Genomic DNA, 13,691 nt, shown 5'->3' with positions numbered 1-13,691 from the left:
CCAAAAAAATATCAATAAACGATTACTTTTAACGACGAAAACACCAAAATTAACTGACGAAACGACAATATCAACCGTCCATACGACTGTTTAAAACGATGTGTATATATATATATATATATATATATATATATTGTCAGAATTCAGTTAGGCAGCTTCGAGTAATCAGTGCCTATTCTGGTATCTAAGAGACTTAATTCGTGATTCTATGCTCATTGGCATAGTTTCAGAAACGTCTTAAGTTCTCAAAAGTGGATTTGGTACGAGACTCTACGCTCATTGGCATAGTTTTGCACGCGTACTAAAGTCACACAATTTGTTTCCAGTGTTGTTCTGACTCTTGTTGTTTTGTGTTGGTTGTGCGAAAGCCGACCAGACTCGACGGCCCAGTGAAAACAGGCCAGGGTTGTGCGAAAGCCGACCGACTGACAGACAGGCCAAGTGAAAACAGGCCCTTGGTTGTGCGAAAGCCGACCAGACTCGACGGCCCAGTGAAAACAGGCCAGGGTTGTGCGAAAGCCAACCGACTGACTGACAGGCCCAGTGAAAATAGGCCCTTGGTTGTGCGAAAGCCAACCAGACTTGACAGCCCAGTGAAAACAGGCCAGGGTTGTGCGAAAGCCGACCGACTGACTGACAAGCCCAGTGAAAACAGGCCTTGGATTCTGTGAAAACGAATCCGCCTCGTTGTTTTGTTTTTTTTGTGCTATTTATGGACCTAGGGTTCTTTGCTGGATTCTATACTCATTGGTATAGTTTCGCACGCAGCTTGGAATTTCCATAGGCTCCGATTTTTGTAATTTTTCTGCATTCATTTTATTTATTTCTCGGAGTTGTATCGACACCATCATCGGTCACACACGTCGAGGTTGTACGATTAAACGGCAAGAAACATATCCCAAGTCGAAGACCCAACAAGAAGAAGTTCTAATTCCTGTATCCCAGTTTGTTCATTGACATTATTTTTTTTCCATTATTCTAGAGTTCATTTAGTTCAATTCCTTTTCATTTACTTCCATCGATTAATAAAATTGTTATCGAATATTTTTATGCGTTCGTGTGTTACTCAGTAAAATCATATAATTCGAAAAAGCCCAGTGCCACACAGGACTGGTCGAACTCACGATAAAAATATACAAAAAAAATTATTGTCGGACCATAAAAAAAATTCCCTGAGAAAGATAGAGGAAGAGATTACCTCACTTCCAGTTGCAAATTTCCGACAATATATATATATATATATATATATATATATATATATATATATATATATATATATATATATATATATATATATATATATATATATATATATATATATATATATATATATATATATATATATATATATATATATATATATATATATATATATATACTGTCAAAAATACAATTATTGATGAAAATCACAGCATGTTCCGCGTTAGTTAGCTTTTCGATTTTTCAAGGTAATTTTCGGTTGATCGTAAATCATTCTTAAGTTTTTTGAGTTCTAAACCAAAATTTTTGTTTATTTTATGCATGATAGATAGAACAAAAAAACTTATTTCAGTATTCCTATACCATCTTCGTTGTTCGAAATGATACGTTGTGTATGTGGCCAGATGCTCAAATAAATATATATATATACTGTGTCTACTCTACTTGGTTAATTCCTTGTTTGTTCACTGGCAATTGATTTTTTTACAAATTTAAAGTGGTTTCTAAAATACGTTACCAAACCACCGTGCGCAGGATCATTTAACCTAACTTGGCCCAAAAAACTGAAATTACGGGGCTTTGCCAAACTGAGACAAATACTATCAGATGATTTATGCCAAATTTCTGTAACCATCGAAACATCTAAGCCATCATTGAACAACCCATGAATATTATCAACATTTGGACCCAAAGATCTAATGTTTGACAGACCCACCTTAACTTAATTGACATTATCAAAAGAATTGAAAATCATAGTCACATCAGGGTTAGTATGTTTTAGTATTTTATTAAAATTTTCTGTATTTTATTGTTCTTAAATTTGATGGATCTCCACTCACCTGTAAAAAAAATTTTCTTGACTGGTAAATTTGATAGCTTCTAATAGTTGTATAAATCTGTTCCTACTCATTTATTATACAAGATAAAAGTATATTTTTTGAGAAAAAATGGTCAGGGTCAAAATGACCCGGCTGGTAAAACATGCTACATTTGTCATAGCGCCTGTAAAAATTAACTAGGCAAAAAGTTTTTTAGTGAAATAAACACATCTTGAACATTTAGGAAAAGTCGTAAAACGATTTAAAATAATAATGAAAACTTTCTATTTTATTCAGTGCTAAAATTGATAATGGGTCAAATTGACCCCGTTGGTAATCTAAGGGTTACTTGGTATCGTTTTCTTTATCTTGGTTTTGTCATTCCTTTGTTCTTTATTGTTATTGAAGTTAGTTAGTATTAAGGCGTCGAGTTGGCAATGATGTTATCATTCTTTGTTGTAACATTATTTGGGTTTTATTTGGGGTTTATTGATATCTGTTAGGACAGCTTCTGCAATTTTTAGATGTATTGTATGGTATTTTGGTAAAACATTTCTGTGTCGTTGTTAAGAATTTGGCGGGTAATTGCAGTTGCATGTATTGATTGCAAGTGAGATTTGATGGCTCCTCTTTGTGCATGCATTGTGAGACTTGTTGATAGTGAAGTGGTCGTAACATCAATATATGAATGTTGTTGACGCGCACAGCACAGCCGTCAAAAGGGCATTTAAATTCATATATTTCATGGTTTTCAAGACCAATTGTGATATCTTACAATGATGTTTTACAATTATTGTGGTATATCCTGAGTTTTATTTTATTAGTATCATTGATTGGTGTAACATTTCTTTGTTTTGTTTGAAGACGACTTGAATTTTATGTTGACGTATGATTTCTGTATTATAAGATTAGGCCGTTGTCGTTTTTGTTTTTGAATATATTACTATCTTGCTGTAGTCTTTGTTGAATGGTGTTCTTAATGGATGATGTTTTGTAACCATTGCTTACTAGTAGATTAGTATTTTTTTCATCTCCGTATTGCGATCTTCAGTTGGAGATGAAAGTGTTAAGGAATGTTCGATTTAATATTATTTCGCTTTTGTTGTCGGATTATAAATCGGACAATTTAAGAAGAATAAAAATATTTTTATTTTATCAACTAAACAAACGTAACATGAGAAGAGGAAAAGTGAAGCAAAGTAGTAGTAGTAGTAGTAATAAATTAAAACATAGATATTAAATTTAATAAAACTAATTAAAAATGTAAATTGTTTATAATGTCTATATACTATATGACTATATACATTTAATCCCCTACAAATGCGTGAATGCACGGTTCACAAAGGATTTATTTGTACTGATGATGATGAAGGTTAATATGAGTTGTACTTATTTTGATTTGTTCCGTGCATTCGCATAACCTATTTAAACATATATTTTTATTTTTTGCTTTGGCGTAAGCGGCAGTTGTAAATCTTCATTCGTCATGCGTTACCAAAACATCCAGAAATGGCAATGAATTTTCATTTTTGTGCTTGATGGTGAGATTCAATTTTGATTGGTTCAGGGTTGCTAGTAGTTGGTTGACTTGCGCCGAATTATCGTATGCAACGAAGATATAGTCAAAATATCTGGCACAAATATTTGTTTTTAATTCCAGAATGTCTATAAATGTTTGGTTCACAAAATGTTTTAAAAAGAAATTGGCGAACAGGTCACCGAGTGGGTGAGCCCATGACTACACCGTCAATTTGCTTGTATAGCTTGTCCGTGGGGTTGTAGAAAGGTGCTTCGGTAGTGCAGATTCTGAGAAGAGATTTGAGATGTGTTTTTGGTATTTTTAATGGGACCATATCTGGGTGATAGAGACTATTTTTGATAATATCAAGTGCGTCATTGATGGGAATACTTGTAAACAAAAATTCGACATCCAGATATGCAGATATTTGTTGTGATTTGATTTCAAATTTAACAATTTCCAAAAAATTGAAATAACAAACTTTAAATTGATTAATGCCAACAAGCACACACACACCCTATTTAAAGTCATCCAAGTAAAATGCTGAAAAGCATGCTCCTAAATAATGAATTATCAGACTATTTCTTACTGCAAATTAGCCAAAGATCGACAACGTCATAAATGTGCACATTGAATGTTTACGAAAGAAACACGGTTCTGTTGAAACCTTACGTGACCCTTGCAATCATCAGGCCAAAGAACAAAAGCATTCGTAATAGTTCCATTTTAACACATTGAACAAGATCTGTTCTAACTTGTCTGACATTTCAACTGAACAGATCTGAACAGATATATTATATATATATATATACATATATATATATATATATATATATATATATATATATATATGTTGGTAATAGACCATAATTTTTACAATATTCTATAAATTTTACCGAACATATTAACGCCAAACATTTGGTAGAATTTATAGAGTATTGTAAATATATATATATATATATATATATATATATATATATATATATATATATATATATCACCGCATTTTTCTCATTCTTGAATTTGTAACTAAGTTTTTCAATTTTTTGTAGAATTATTTTATCGATATTATTCAATTTACTCAAATTAATAATAAAATTTCTAATTATTTTAGACCACGTTTTTCATATAAACATTAACATAATAGCTTTTTTTGGTTACCTTCACCATCATCAGTGTAATAGAGTTTGTGATATTGTATTATGTAGCTCATCTGGTATTTATAGTATTTTTAGCAAAGTTCCACAGTTTCTTTGTGTGAATAATTTCTTTGTTGGTAAGATCGTTACAGCCTGTTGTTGGATGTTTCTTACAGGGTTTTCTATTTTTTTTAATAAAGCCTCTGCCATTCTCAAATTGCTTATATTATAATTGTAAAATAACACTTTAGTATTTGAGTTTATCATTTCCCTCGTTATTTTTATTTGGTGGGAATCCATTAGATGATTTTTTATTGCACCATTTTTTATTGACTTAATTACACACTCAACAATGCGAAAAATGCGGTGATATTTTTTTATAACTGTATATACGGCAGTCTGTATATATATATATATATATATATATATATATATATATATATATATATATATATATATATATATATATATATGTATATATATATATATGTGTGTGTGTGTGTGTGTGTGTGTGTGGTGTGTGTCTGTGTGTGTTTCTATTTATTTTTAGTAATTATATATAGACAAGAAAAAATAAACAGACCTTGTTATATAGGCGTCTCAAAAAGAAATCTCGAATTAAAATTTTGATGAGTGGTTCTGTCCACGATGAACTTTTTCATTTTACTGTTGACAGTGCTGCCTGCCTTGTTGGCGGTCGTTTTAGGTCGGTGTTTCAAACTTTTTCAAATCTTTTATCAAACATTTATTCCAAAAAATATAAAAATTTCGTAATGGCAGACATTTTAATAGTTTTCATTTCAATTCAAATGAAACGTAAATTGATTCGAATGTGCAGCAATTCTACCTGGCAGCATCCTCTCCTTATTCATCCAGCCCAAGATTGAAGGATTCTTCTGCGGAGATGAATCAATCCGTCTTCCGCAGAAACCTGACAGCTTCACTAACCGCATGCTCGCCATGTTCGTCTTCCTTCCTTTCTTCACTGTGGTATTTATGCATTTGATGGGTTTCATTGAATTTTTTTCGAAAAGTCTCATTTTTTGAATTACCAATTTTGAATTATTAACGTGCTTCCTTTTTTATAATTTCTTTTAACTCCGTCTAAGTTTTTTGTATTTGTTGATATGAACTAGACATTTCAACAGTTTCGTGAGTTTGTTGCTGACGGGAAAATGAAGTTTAGGGTACCGGAGTTTTCATTTTTAATTAAATTAAAATATAATTTTCAAACCTTAAACTTTGGTCAAATTTTATACGCTAAACAATCAGTATAACTCAATGTAAAATATTTAGTGCAATGTTGTCATTTTTAAGTTTTAAAATTATTATAAATGTCTATACAATTGTTTTATAACATTGCATCTTTTCACGTATTGACTTCAGGAAACTAACGTATCATGCATATAACAGACAAAATTGAAATAATTACTCAAACAGTATATACGCAAAATTATCTACTGTTTGTTATTTAAAATATTAAATTTTTTGATGTTCATAAAAACTTTTCGATAGCATAAGTTGGCATAAAATAAACAGTGAAAGATTTTTCTTAACCAGGCAATATTTTGTGAAGCCATCCAAGGATATCTGTCTTACAAAGATCACAAACAACAGCTCGTGATAAATCACAGGCACCTTCAAAGTGACTCCAACAAATCTGACTTGAAAGCAGCGCAGAAACGTTACATCGTGTCGACGTTACAAACGTTCGGCCACCTGACGTTCTGCTACATCTACGGCCACTGCTTCATCTTCTCGTTAGTTTTCATCACCAAGTTCACCGTCGGCCGCCCCCGCCCTTCCTTCATCGACGTCTGCAAGCCCATCTATCTCAGTCGGAACTTCACGTGTGATGGTTAGCTGCATCCATGCCTTTGGGAAACAATTATAATATTTTTCAACGAATCATTATAAAATGTAATGTTAGGACCGAGAGGAAGTACACGTGTTTATCGTGTAACCCATGCTTGAGTTATCATTGCTTAATTTTATGTTGAAAACTTTCGATGAAATCCACCCAGGAACTGTTGCTACAAAACATATCTACGTCGACAACTATGAATGCGAGAGTGAGGACTCAAGGACCATGACGATTATTGATGCCAGGCGAGAAATCAAGTTTTGCTTCATTGAACATTTTTTTGTTGGCGCTCTGCGATCTTTCAACTCCAGCACTTTTCAACCCAATACCTTTAGTAATCAGTTTCTTTTGAATCACCCAACTTCAATCCTGTTTTTGTTATTAACTGCTCTTGTTAATGTGCCGTTGTTTAGATATATGTATCTGACCTCACTTATGTAGACGTAGATTGAAATCGTTTGGCGACCATGTAAACACATCACCGTAAATCACTTCGCTATATAATAATATGCATTTATACAAATTTAACCATGAGCACAATTTAAAATGAAATTAAAATGAACGAATGTACCGACGGCTGAACTTTGCAGGACATCCTTCCCATCAGGACATGCTGCTCTGGCCATATACTCTGCTGTCTTTATTGCCGTTGGTTTTCATTTTTTATTCTTAAATTTGTTTTATTGTTTGTTGTTTTAAAATTTCAGAAATTGCGTAAAATAGTTTTTTTTTCCTTTTTTGTTGAGTTGCTGGATTAAGATTTAGTAGTTGGTTAATAGAATGAACGTTAATAAGAAATAAAATACTTTTAAAAATTTATTCTGTATGTTACTTACTTTTTATTTTGCAATTTTTAAAAATAAATGTTTATATTTTCACTAATATAAAAGGTATTGAATTAAAACTTACTCAATCGAATGAAGCATCGCTAATAATATTTTAAAAGCGAGCGATACGTTGAAATTTCTGTTGCACTATTTAATCGCAAAGAATAATTCATTCTAGATTTATTAGCAATGAATTGTACTGTACATTCCAGATATACTTGCAGAACTTGAAAAACTGCAACAAGTTTGTTAGACTGGCGAGAATAGTCACGCAATCTTACATCCTACTGGTGGCATTCTACGCTGCTGTCTCGCGCGTTTCTGACCACCGTCACCATGCGACAGATGTTCTTGGAGGGCTCGCCATTGGTGTGACAGTAGGGCTTCTCATGGTCAGATTTCATTCATGTTTACTCATTTTTACATTTAAAAAATAATATTAGCATAGATTTTCCAATATTTTTCATATATTATAACATATATTCAACGGTAGATTTTATTTCTTACAGATGATTCATTTGAAAAATAAATCAGCAGTTGCTAACCGAGCCATAACTTGCTATAACGGTAGTGGCCATGTAAATGAATTTGAACAAAAGACATAAGTTTATTTTAGTTGTTCATTATAAAAATTTCATTTTCATACAAAAGTTTTACTTTGTTTTTTTTATGTATTTTTATATTTAAAACGCCTTAATGAATAGAAAATGTTGACACCATTCATGAGCAAATATTTATTTTTTTACTTCGATTTAAAACATGACGGATGCTATATATTAAATTCACCAGTAATTTAGCTAGTTAGGTAATTTAGACGTGTAATATTCTACTTGCCTACATAAATTTTCATGCTTCAAACATTACAGTGGTTTTTGGTATCGTCAAGTGAATAAATATTAACGAGCAGATTGTCTGTGGTATTTTTTTTTACAAATCTTAGACTTGAAACCGTAGGGTATGTATTCTAATGTTTTAAAAATATAGGTAAATATACGATTTAATGCAGCTAACTAATATGATTTAATATAATATTACATCATTTAATTACGTATTTATAGTTAAATAGTAAATGCGGCTTATAAAATCAAACGGTTTGCTCTCACCGATGTTTGTTCATGAATAAAAATTAAAAAAATAATGACAATAAATATAAAAATTTGGTTCATTGAGCTTAAAATGTTAATCATCATCACAAATAAGTACTGATATGATTGATTCCTTAATTTTAAACACTATCCCTGAAATATAAAATTATATATTTTTAAAACCATAATTAACTAATATATTAAAATAATTTGTTAAATATAAATATACTTTGTTATAATATAACAAATATTTGTTTTTATGACACATTCAACAATAAATTAAATGAAGCAACTTTCATAAAGATTATACAGAGGTAGGCTAGATGAAAGATTGAACTTTAAAGCGTGCATGAATTATTTTCCCTTGAAGGCACTGAACAGTTGGCCACTCGTATAGCCTCTGTTGCCTGCCTCGATGAGCTTCTTCAATGTTATCCTCACAATCTCCTCCTTGCCATCAGATATGCTGCCATTCATCATGATGAACGCTAAGACAAGATCATTTATTGACTTCAAATCGTAGCAATATTCAAAGCTGTAAACTTTATCAATGATGTATCCAAGCTTAATTATTCCCTGCTTGAGTACGTGGGACTCCACTTGAAGTTTTCCGCCTGCCTCTCGGTAGATGTCGTTCAAGAAGCAGGTTGCAGCGCCTGTTGGCGAACGTTGGTGAGCATGCGCACGTTTTGTGTGGTTAACAGATTTATTTAGATTTTCAAAAATTGTTAAAATGTGTTTCAATGAGTGATTGATTTGAGATGAAAAGAGATTTTTTTAATCAAACTTTAACGTTCTGTACATATCTTGAGAATATTTTCACAAGAGTTTAGTGTTGAATATGGATGCAAACACCAATATTGTGGGAAGATATTAATTACGTAGGCCTACTATTTATACTAAAGGAATTGTCTTGAATGTTTTCTGTTCTTTTCATTTCAACAAATAAAAATAGTGCGTCTCCATAATAGATGCTTTTACTTATTTATCTTTCAAAGTTACTGAACAAAAGATTCATACTTACTTCATACTTACTTCATTCATACTTACTTTCATATATGTCATTATTATTCATGATAAATAATTTGCCATCTGGCTTCAACCATTCATTGAAACATTTTTTGAATGTAAACTAGACAAAATTGTAGTTATGTTAAAAATTTATCCAGATGAATAAATCTGATTTTTATTAAACTTAGATATTTCAACCAGCGTTTCGTTCATCCTCGTTGAAATAATACAAGGCGTGAAACATGAGGACCAGATCAGCTTTGGACTTCCCTGGCTCAGGACCTCTCCAATGTTGGGCAGCCCCAAAGTGAATTTTCACGTTTACATTGCTGGGAAGAAACTTTTTTAAATTATCTGATAATTCATCCAAACAAGATTTATTTATCTCAACGGCGGTGAAGTCAGTCAAGTTTGGAGTCAATCTGCTTGGGGAGAAACACCTTCAAAAAATCGAACATCAACAAAATATTTTCATGAATGTTTACTTTGTCAAGAAGTTTAAATTATTGATTCCAGGTTCTGGTCCAACAGATATGACACGTTGCACATGTTAGACAGAAATGCAACATATGCTAGGGACTATGATACCTTAATTTTTTTTTTCTTAATTTCAATTTTTTATAATTATTTTTATTAGTACATTTGTTTGGTATTATTTAATGTAAAAAATACAAATTTTGAGATGGTAAAAGAGAATAAAATGTATAAAATCTTTTTGTCCAAAAATTTAATTTATATAAATACTAATTTATATTCCCGCCTGCAATCGATTAATTGATATTTTATATTCGTGACATTAACACTTCGATAGCTCCGTATTTTCGTTCATTCATTAAGTTACAGCTGTGTTGCGTTCCCTTTTCTAGTTATCTCATTGGTCGTTGTTTATGTGCACTCTTTTTCATACATATTTCCCGCATTTATAATGTGTTTTCAATTACATTGTAGGCACTGTCTTAGGATTTTGCCAAAAAATTAAATAACAAATCCCGACTTCGGAGAACAAACAAAAATAATTACAATATGGTGACTAATCTAGTAGTTTTCTGTTGCGTATCTAAGTGTATGTAAGGAGTGGTGTATCAACGATGGATTCAGATAGCATAATAATAGGGCATATTTCTTTATCCCTTAGCAGAAAATATGCTAATTGCAACTTTGCAGCACATATGCTAATTAGTTCTTATCCCAGTATGCTAATTATCCTATGCAACTCTCGGAAATGCATTTAGAACGCAAAAGCCCATATATTCTGTGAGTGTGTGTGTTTGTATGATGTGTGTGTGTGTGTGTGTGTGTGTGTGTGTGTGTGTGTGTGCGCGCGCGTATCCGTTAGTCAGTGTGTGAGTGTGTGTTTATATACGTATGTGTAAAATAAATATAAAAATGAATAAATATTTGAATGTTTTAACAAATAATTAAGATAGCAAAATAAAAATCACTTGGACCACTGAGGATCTTGATGAACCTATGGACTTTGATAAAATAATGACATTCGGATAAATATGTCAATAATAATAACTTGAAAGCACTTGTTGTACAAATATTCAAAATACTCCATTTGTTTTTAATTACTAAATTTTTAAAAACATAATTTTATAATGGAGACTGGGATAACTTCTTATACCGAAGCTTTTTCAGAAATCAGAAAACTTGGAAGTAATATTAAAATTTATTTTCCTAATTATTTTATAATAACAAAACTTTTTAAATTTATATGCCAACAGAAGTTTAAAAATAATTTAAGTATCAAGCCTTTAAAACAACATTTTGATTACAAAATATTTCAAGAAGGAGCATGGCTACATCATATTCAATTATAATTTGTAATAATTGAAGTTTAAAAATTGATTATTGCAGATGTTAGTGAAGTTTACGAAAAAATGTTTGATGAAGTGGATAAAAGTTATTTAGAAAATGTTCAACACGTCATATCGATAGGACCCGGACCGGGATTCAATGATCTGGCTTTCTTGAAAAAGTATTCATTATTCTCAAATAACATCAAATTATTTATTATATTTATTTCTTTAAACAAGATTGACTCCTAATTTGAAACATTTCACTGCAATCGAAACTGATGAATCATGCTTAGGCGAATTGTCTAAAAACGTTGAGAAGTTTCTTCCAAGGGATGTGAACATTAAGATCTATCAAAAGGGTGCTCAGTATTGGGCAGGTCCCAGTCCAGAAGAGGCCAAAGCTGATCTGGTTCTCATGTTTCATGCCACATACTATTTTAATAAGAAGGAACGAATTGTTAGTTGGCGTTCTATTAAAATTATTTTTGATATTTCAAACTTTCAAATATTTCTCAGGATATATATAAAAAATGTTTCAACAATTGGTTAAAAGCAGATGGAAAATTATTTATCATGAATAACAAGGACATACATGGAAGTAGGTCATTATTATTTATTTCAATAGCATGTGATTATTGAAAACATTTATTAAAGTATGTTGCTTTTAAATATAACACAACCCTTTTAAAGAAAATGTTGTTTAAAATAAAATCGCTATACTTACAACAGTTAAATTTCTTAACCCACTTTAAAATTTTATTTTATACTTTTGAGACAATATGCTTTTGACCTTTGATTTTTCAAAAGTTTGTCAACATTGAAGTGATCTTTTTAATTAAAATCTATATTTTAGGACATTTTAAATGTTGATGTATGAATATCTATCCCATTTTATAGTTTCAAAATAACATTTCTGCAAAGGTGCTATCAATGAAAAGTTCAAAAATCTTATTTTGCATTTCATACGCACCATACGTATATGTATATATATATATATATATATATATATATATATATATATATATATATATATATGAAATAGAACCACAGTTCATCATTTTGTAGAACGTATATATATTTTAAATTAAAACATTTGTTAATCTATACTACTAACAACTATTATTTTGAATAATTATGGAATAATAATTTTAATTCTATTGAAACCAAAAAAAGCACAACAATAATCTATTGAAAAAATTCTTCAATTCTTCACAGCCACTACGACCAACTTCATGAACGACATCTACCGAGAAACAGGCCGGAAACCTCAGGTGGAGTCCTTCATAATCAAACAGGAACTAAATAAGCTTGGATACATTATTGATAAAGTTTACGACTATGAACATTACCACGATTTGAAACTTCTGAACGATCTCGTTGTTGCATTCATTGTAAAGGTTGCAGATCCTCCTTATGAAAACGACAAAATGGTGAGGAAAGCCCTGAAGAAACTCGTCGATGAAAATAAACAAGGCTACACATACGGCGATCTTTTCAGCGTCATCAGAAAGACGTAGGACATCCACTTCGAACTTTAAACTTTGAATTTAAAGATCAAAAGGCTGATGAAAATTAGCTTTTTAGTGCCGGCTGTCCTACCTATTTGTAAACACGATTGATTATTTTTATTAAATATAAATTTTACAGTTATTGAATATATTGATTTATTTTTAAGGACGTTTAAAGGTTATCAAATATTTAAAAAAAAACCAATACTCATTATCATATACTGTACTGATTTAAATTTAAGTTCAATTTAATTTATACTGCAATGAAATTAAAAATTATTGAAAAAGTTTCATAAAAAGTAATTTCATCAAGGGCAGGCCTAGAGGGGACCGGGTGCCAACCGTTGTGAGTAGTTTTGTTATTAAATGTCAGTAAACTCAGTTTTTGCACGAAAAAACACTGTTTTGTGTAAAAAGAAAACAACCAAAAAAAGGTTCCAAGCCTAAGTTTTGTCAGACTACCACAAGCCTTGGCTCTTAGTCAAAATTTTCCAAAAATTTAAACATTTTAAAAATTTTGTCCCCTTCTGTTTAGATCCGCCACTGATGTCATTTAACCGGTTTCCACAGGACAGGAACCCGACAGAGAATATCTCACAAAAATATTTTATATTTAGACTGAAGTTATTGATGAAAGTTTGAAAAAATTATGTCTTAATCACAGACTTCGTTTAATGAGATTTGGTATAAAACTTTACAAAACTTCATCAAGGAAATGTTGATCTAAAACATTTTGTTGTTGGAAAATTATTTGGCTAATAGTTCTTTTTGGGTAATTACTAATGCAACTCAAATAGCATAACATTGAACATCAAAAACTGTAAATCCATGCATGATTTTAAAAATCTATCTCAACACTTGTTCTACGAGAATGTGAAGATGAATGAATTAAAAGATTTAAAAGTTTTGTATAATGAA

At 31.0% G+C, this 13,691-nt stretch overlaps 3 protein-coding genes across 3 annotated transcripts; 2 read left to right on the top strand and 1 right to left on the bottom strand.

Annotated features, from left to right (window-relative positions):
• Nucleotides 1-245: 245 nt before the first annotated feature.
• Nucleotides 246-4,262, bottom strand: HELRODRAFT_178500 (hypothetical protein; the record flags this gene model as incomplete). The annotated part of the gene is made up of 3 exons (XM_009026590.1): nt 246-665; nt 1,751-1,895; nt 4,210-4,262. 3 exons carry the CDS (start codon nt 4,260-4,262, stop codon nt 246-248), a joined length of 618 nt encoding a protein of 205 aa, XP_009024838.1.
• Nucleotides 4,263-5,324: 1,062 nt separating this feature from the next.
• On the top strand, nt 5,325-9,449 carry HELRODRAFT_193353 (hypothetical protein; the record flags this gene model as incomplete). The annotated part of the gene is given in 9 exon segments (XM_009026589.1): nt 5,325-5,382; nt 5,515-5,666; nt 6,237-6,534; nt 6,701-6,797; nt 7,131-7,188; nt 7,580-7,759; nt 7,877-8,118; nt 8,138-8,642; nt 8,675-9,449. 7 exon segments carry the CDS (start codon nt 5,325-5,327, stop codon nt 7,970-7,972), a joined length of 939 nt encoding a protein of 312 aa, XP_009024837.1. The 3' UTR covers nt 7,973-8,118; nt 8,138-8,642; nt 8,675-9,449.
• Nucleotides 9,450-11,064: 1,615 nt separating this feature from the next.
• Nucleotides 11,065-12,782, top strand: HELRODRAFT_178497 (hypothetical protein; the record flags this gene model as incomplete). The annotated part of the gene is made up of 5 exons (XM_009026588.1): nt 11,065-11,122; nt 11,324-11,444; nt 11,503-11,722; nt 11,782-11,863; nt 12,481-12,782. 5 exons carry the CDS (start codon nt 11,065-11,067, stop codon nt 12,780-12,782), a joined length of 783 nt encoding a protein of 260 aa, XP_009024836.1.
• Nucleotides 12,783-13,691: the final 909 nt, after the last annotated feature.

The sequence above is a fragment of the Helobdella robusta genome, assembly GCF_000326865.2.
Source record: "Helobdella robusta unplaced genomic scaffold HELROscaffold_48, whole genome shotgun sequence".
NCBI lineage: Eukaryota > Metazoa > Annelida > Clitellata > Rhynchobdellida > Glossiphoniidae > Helobdella > Helobdella robusta.
The sequence above is the reverse complement of the archived record's forward strand: the minus strand, read 5'-3'. Positions and strand labels throughout refer to the sequence as shown.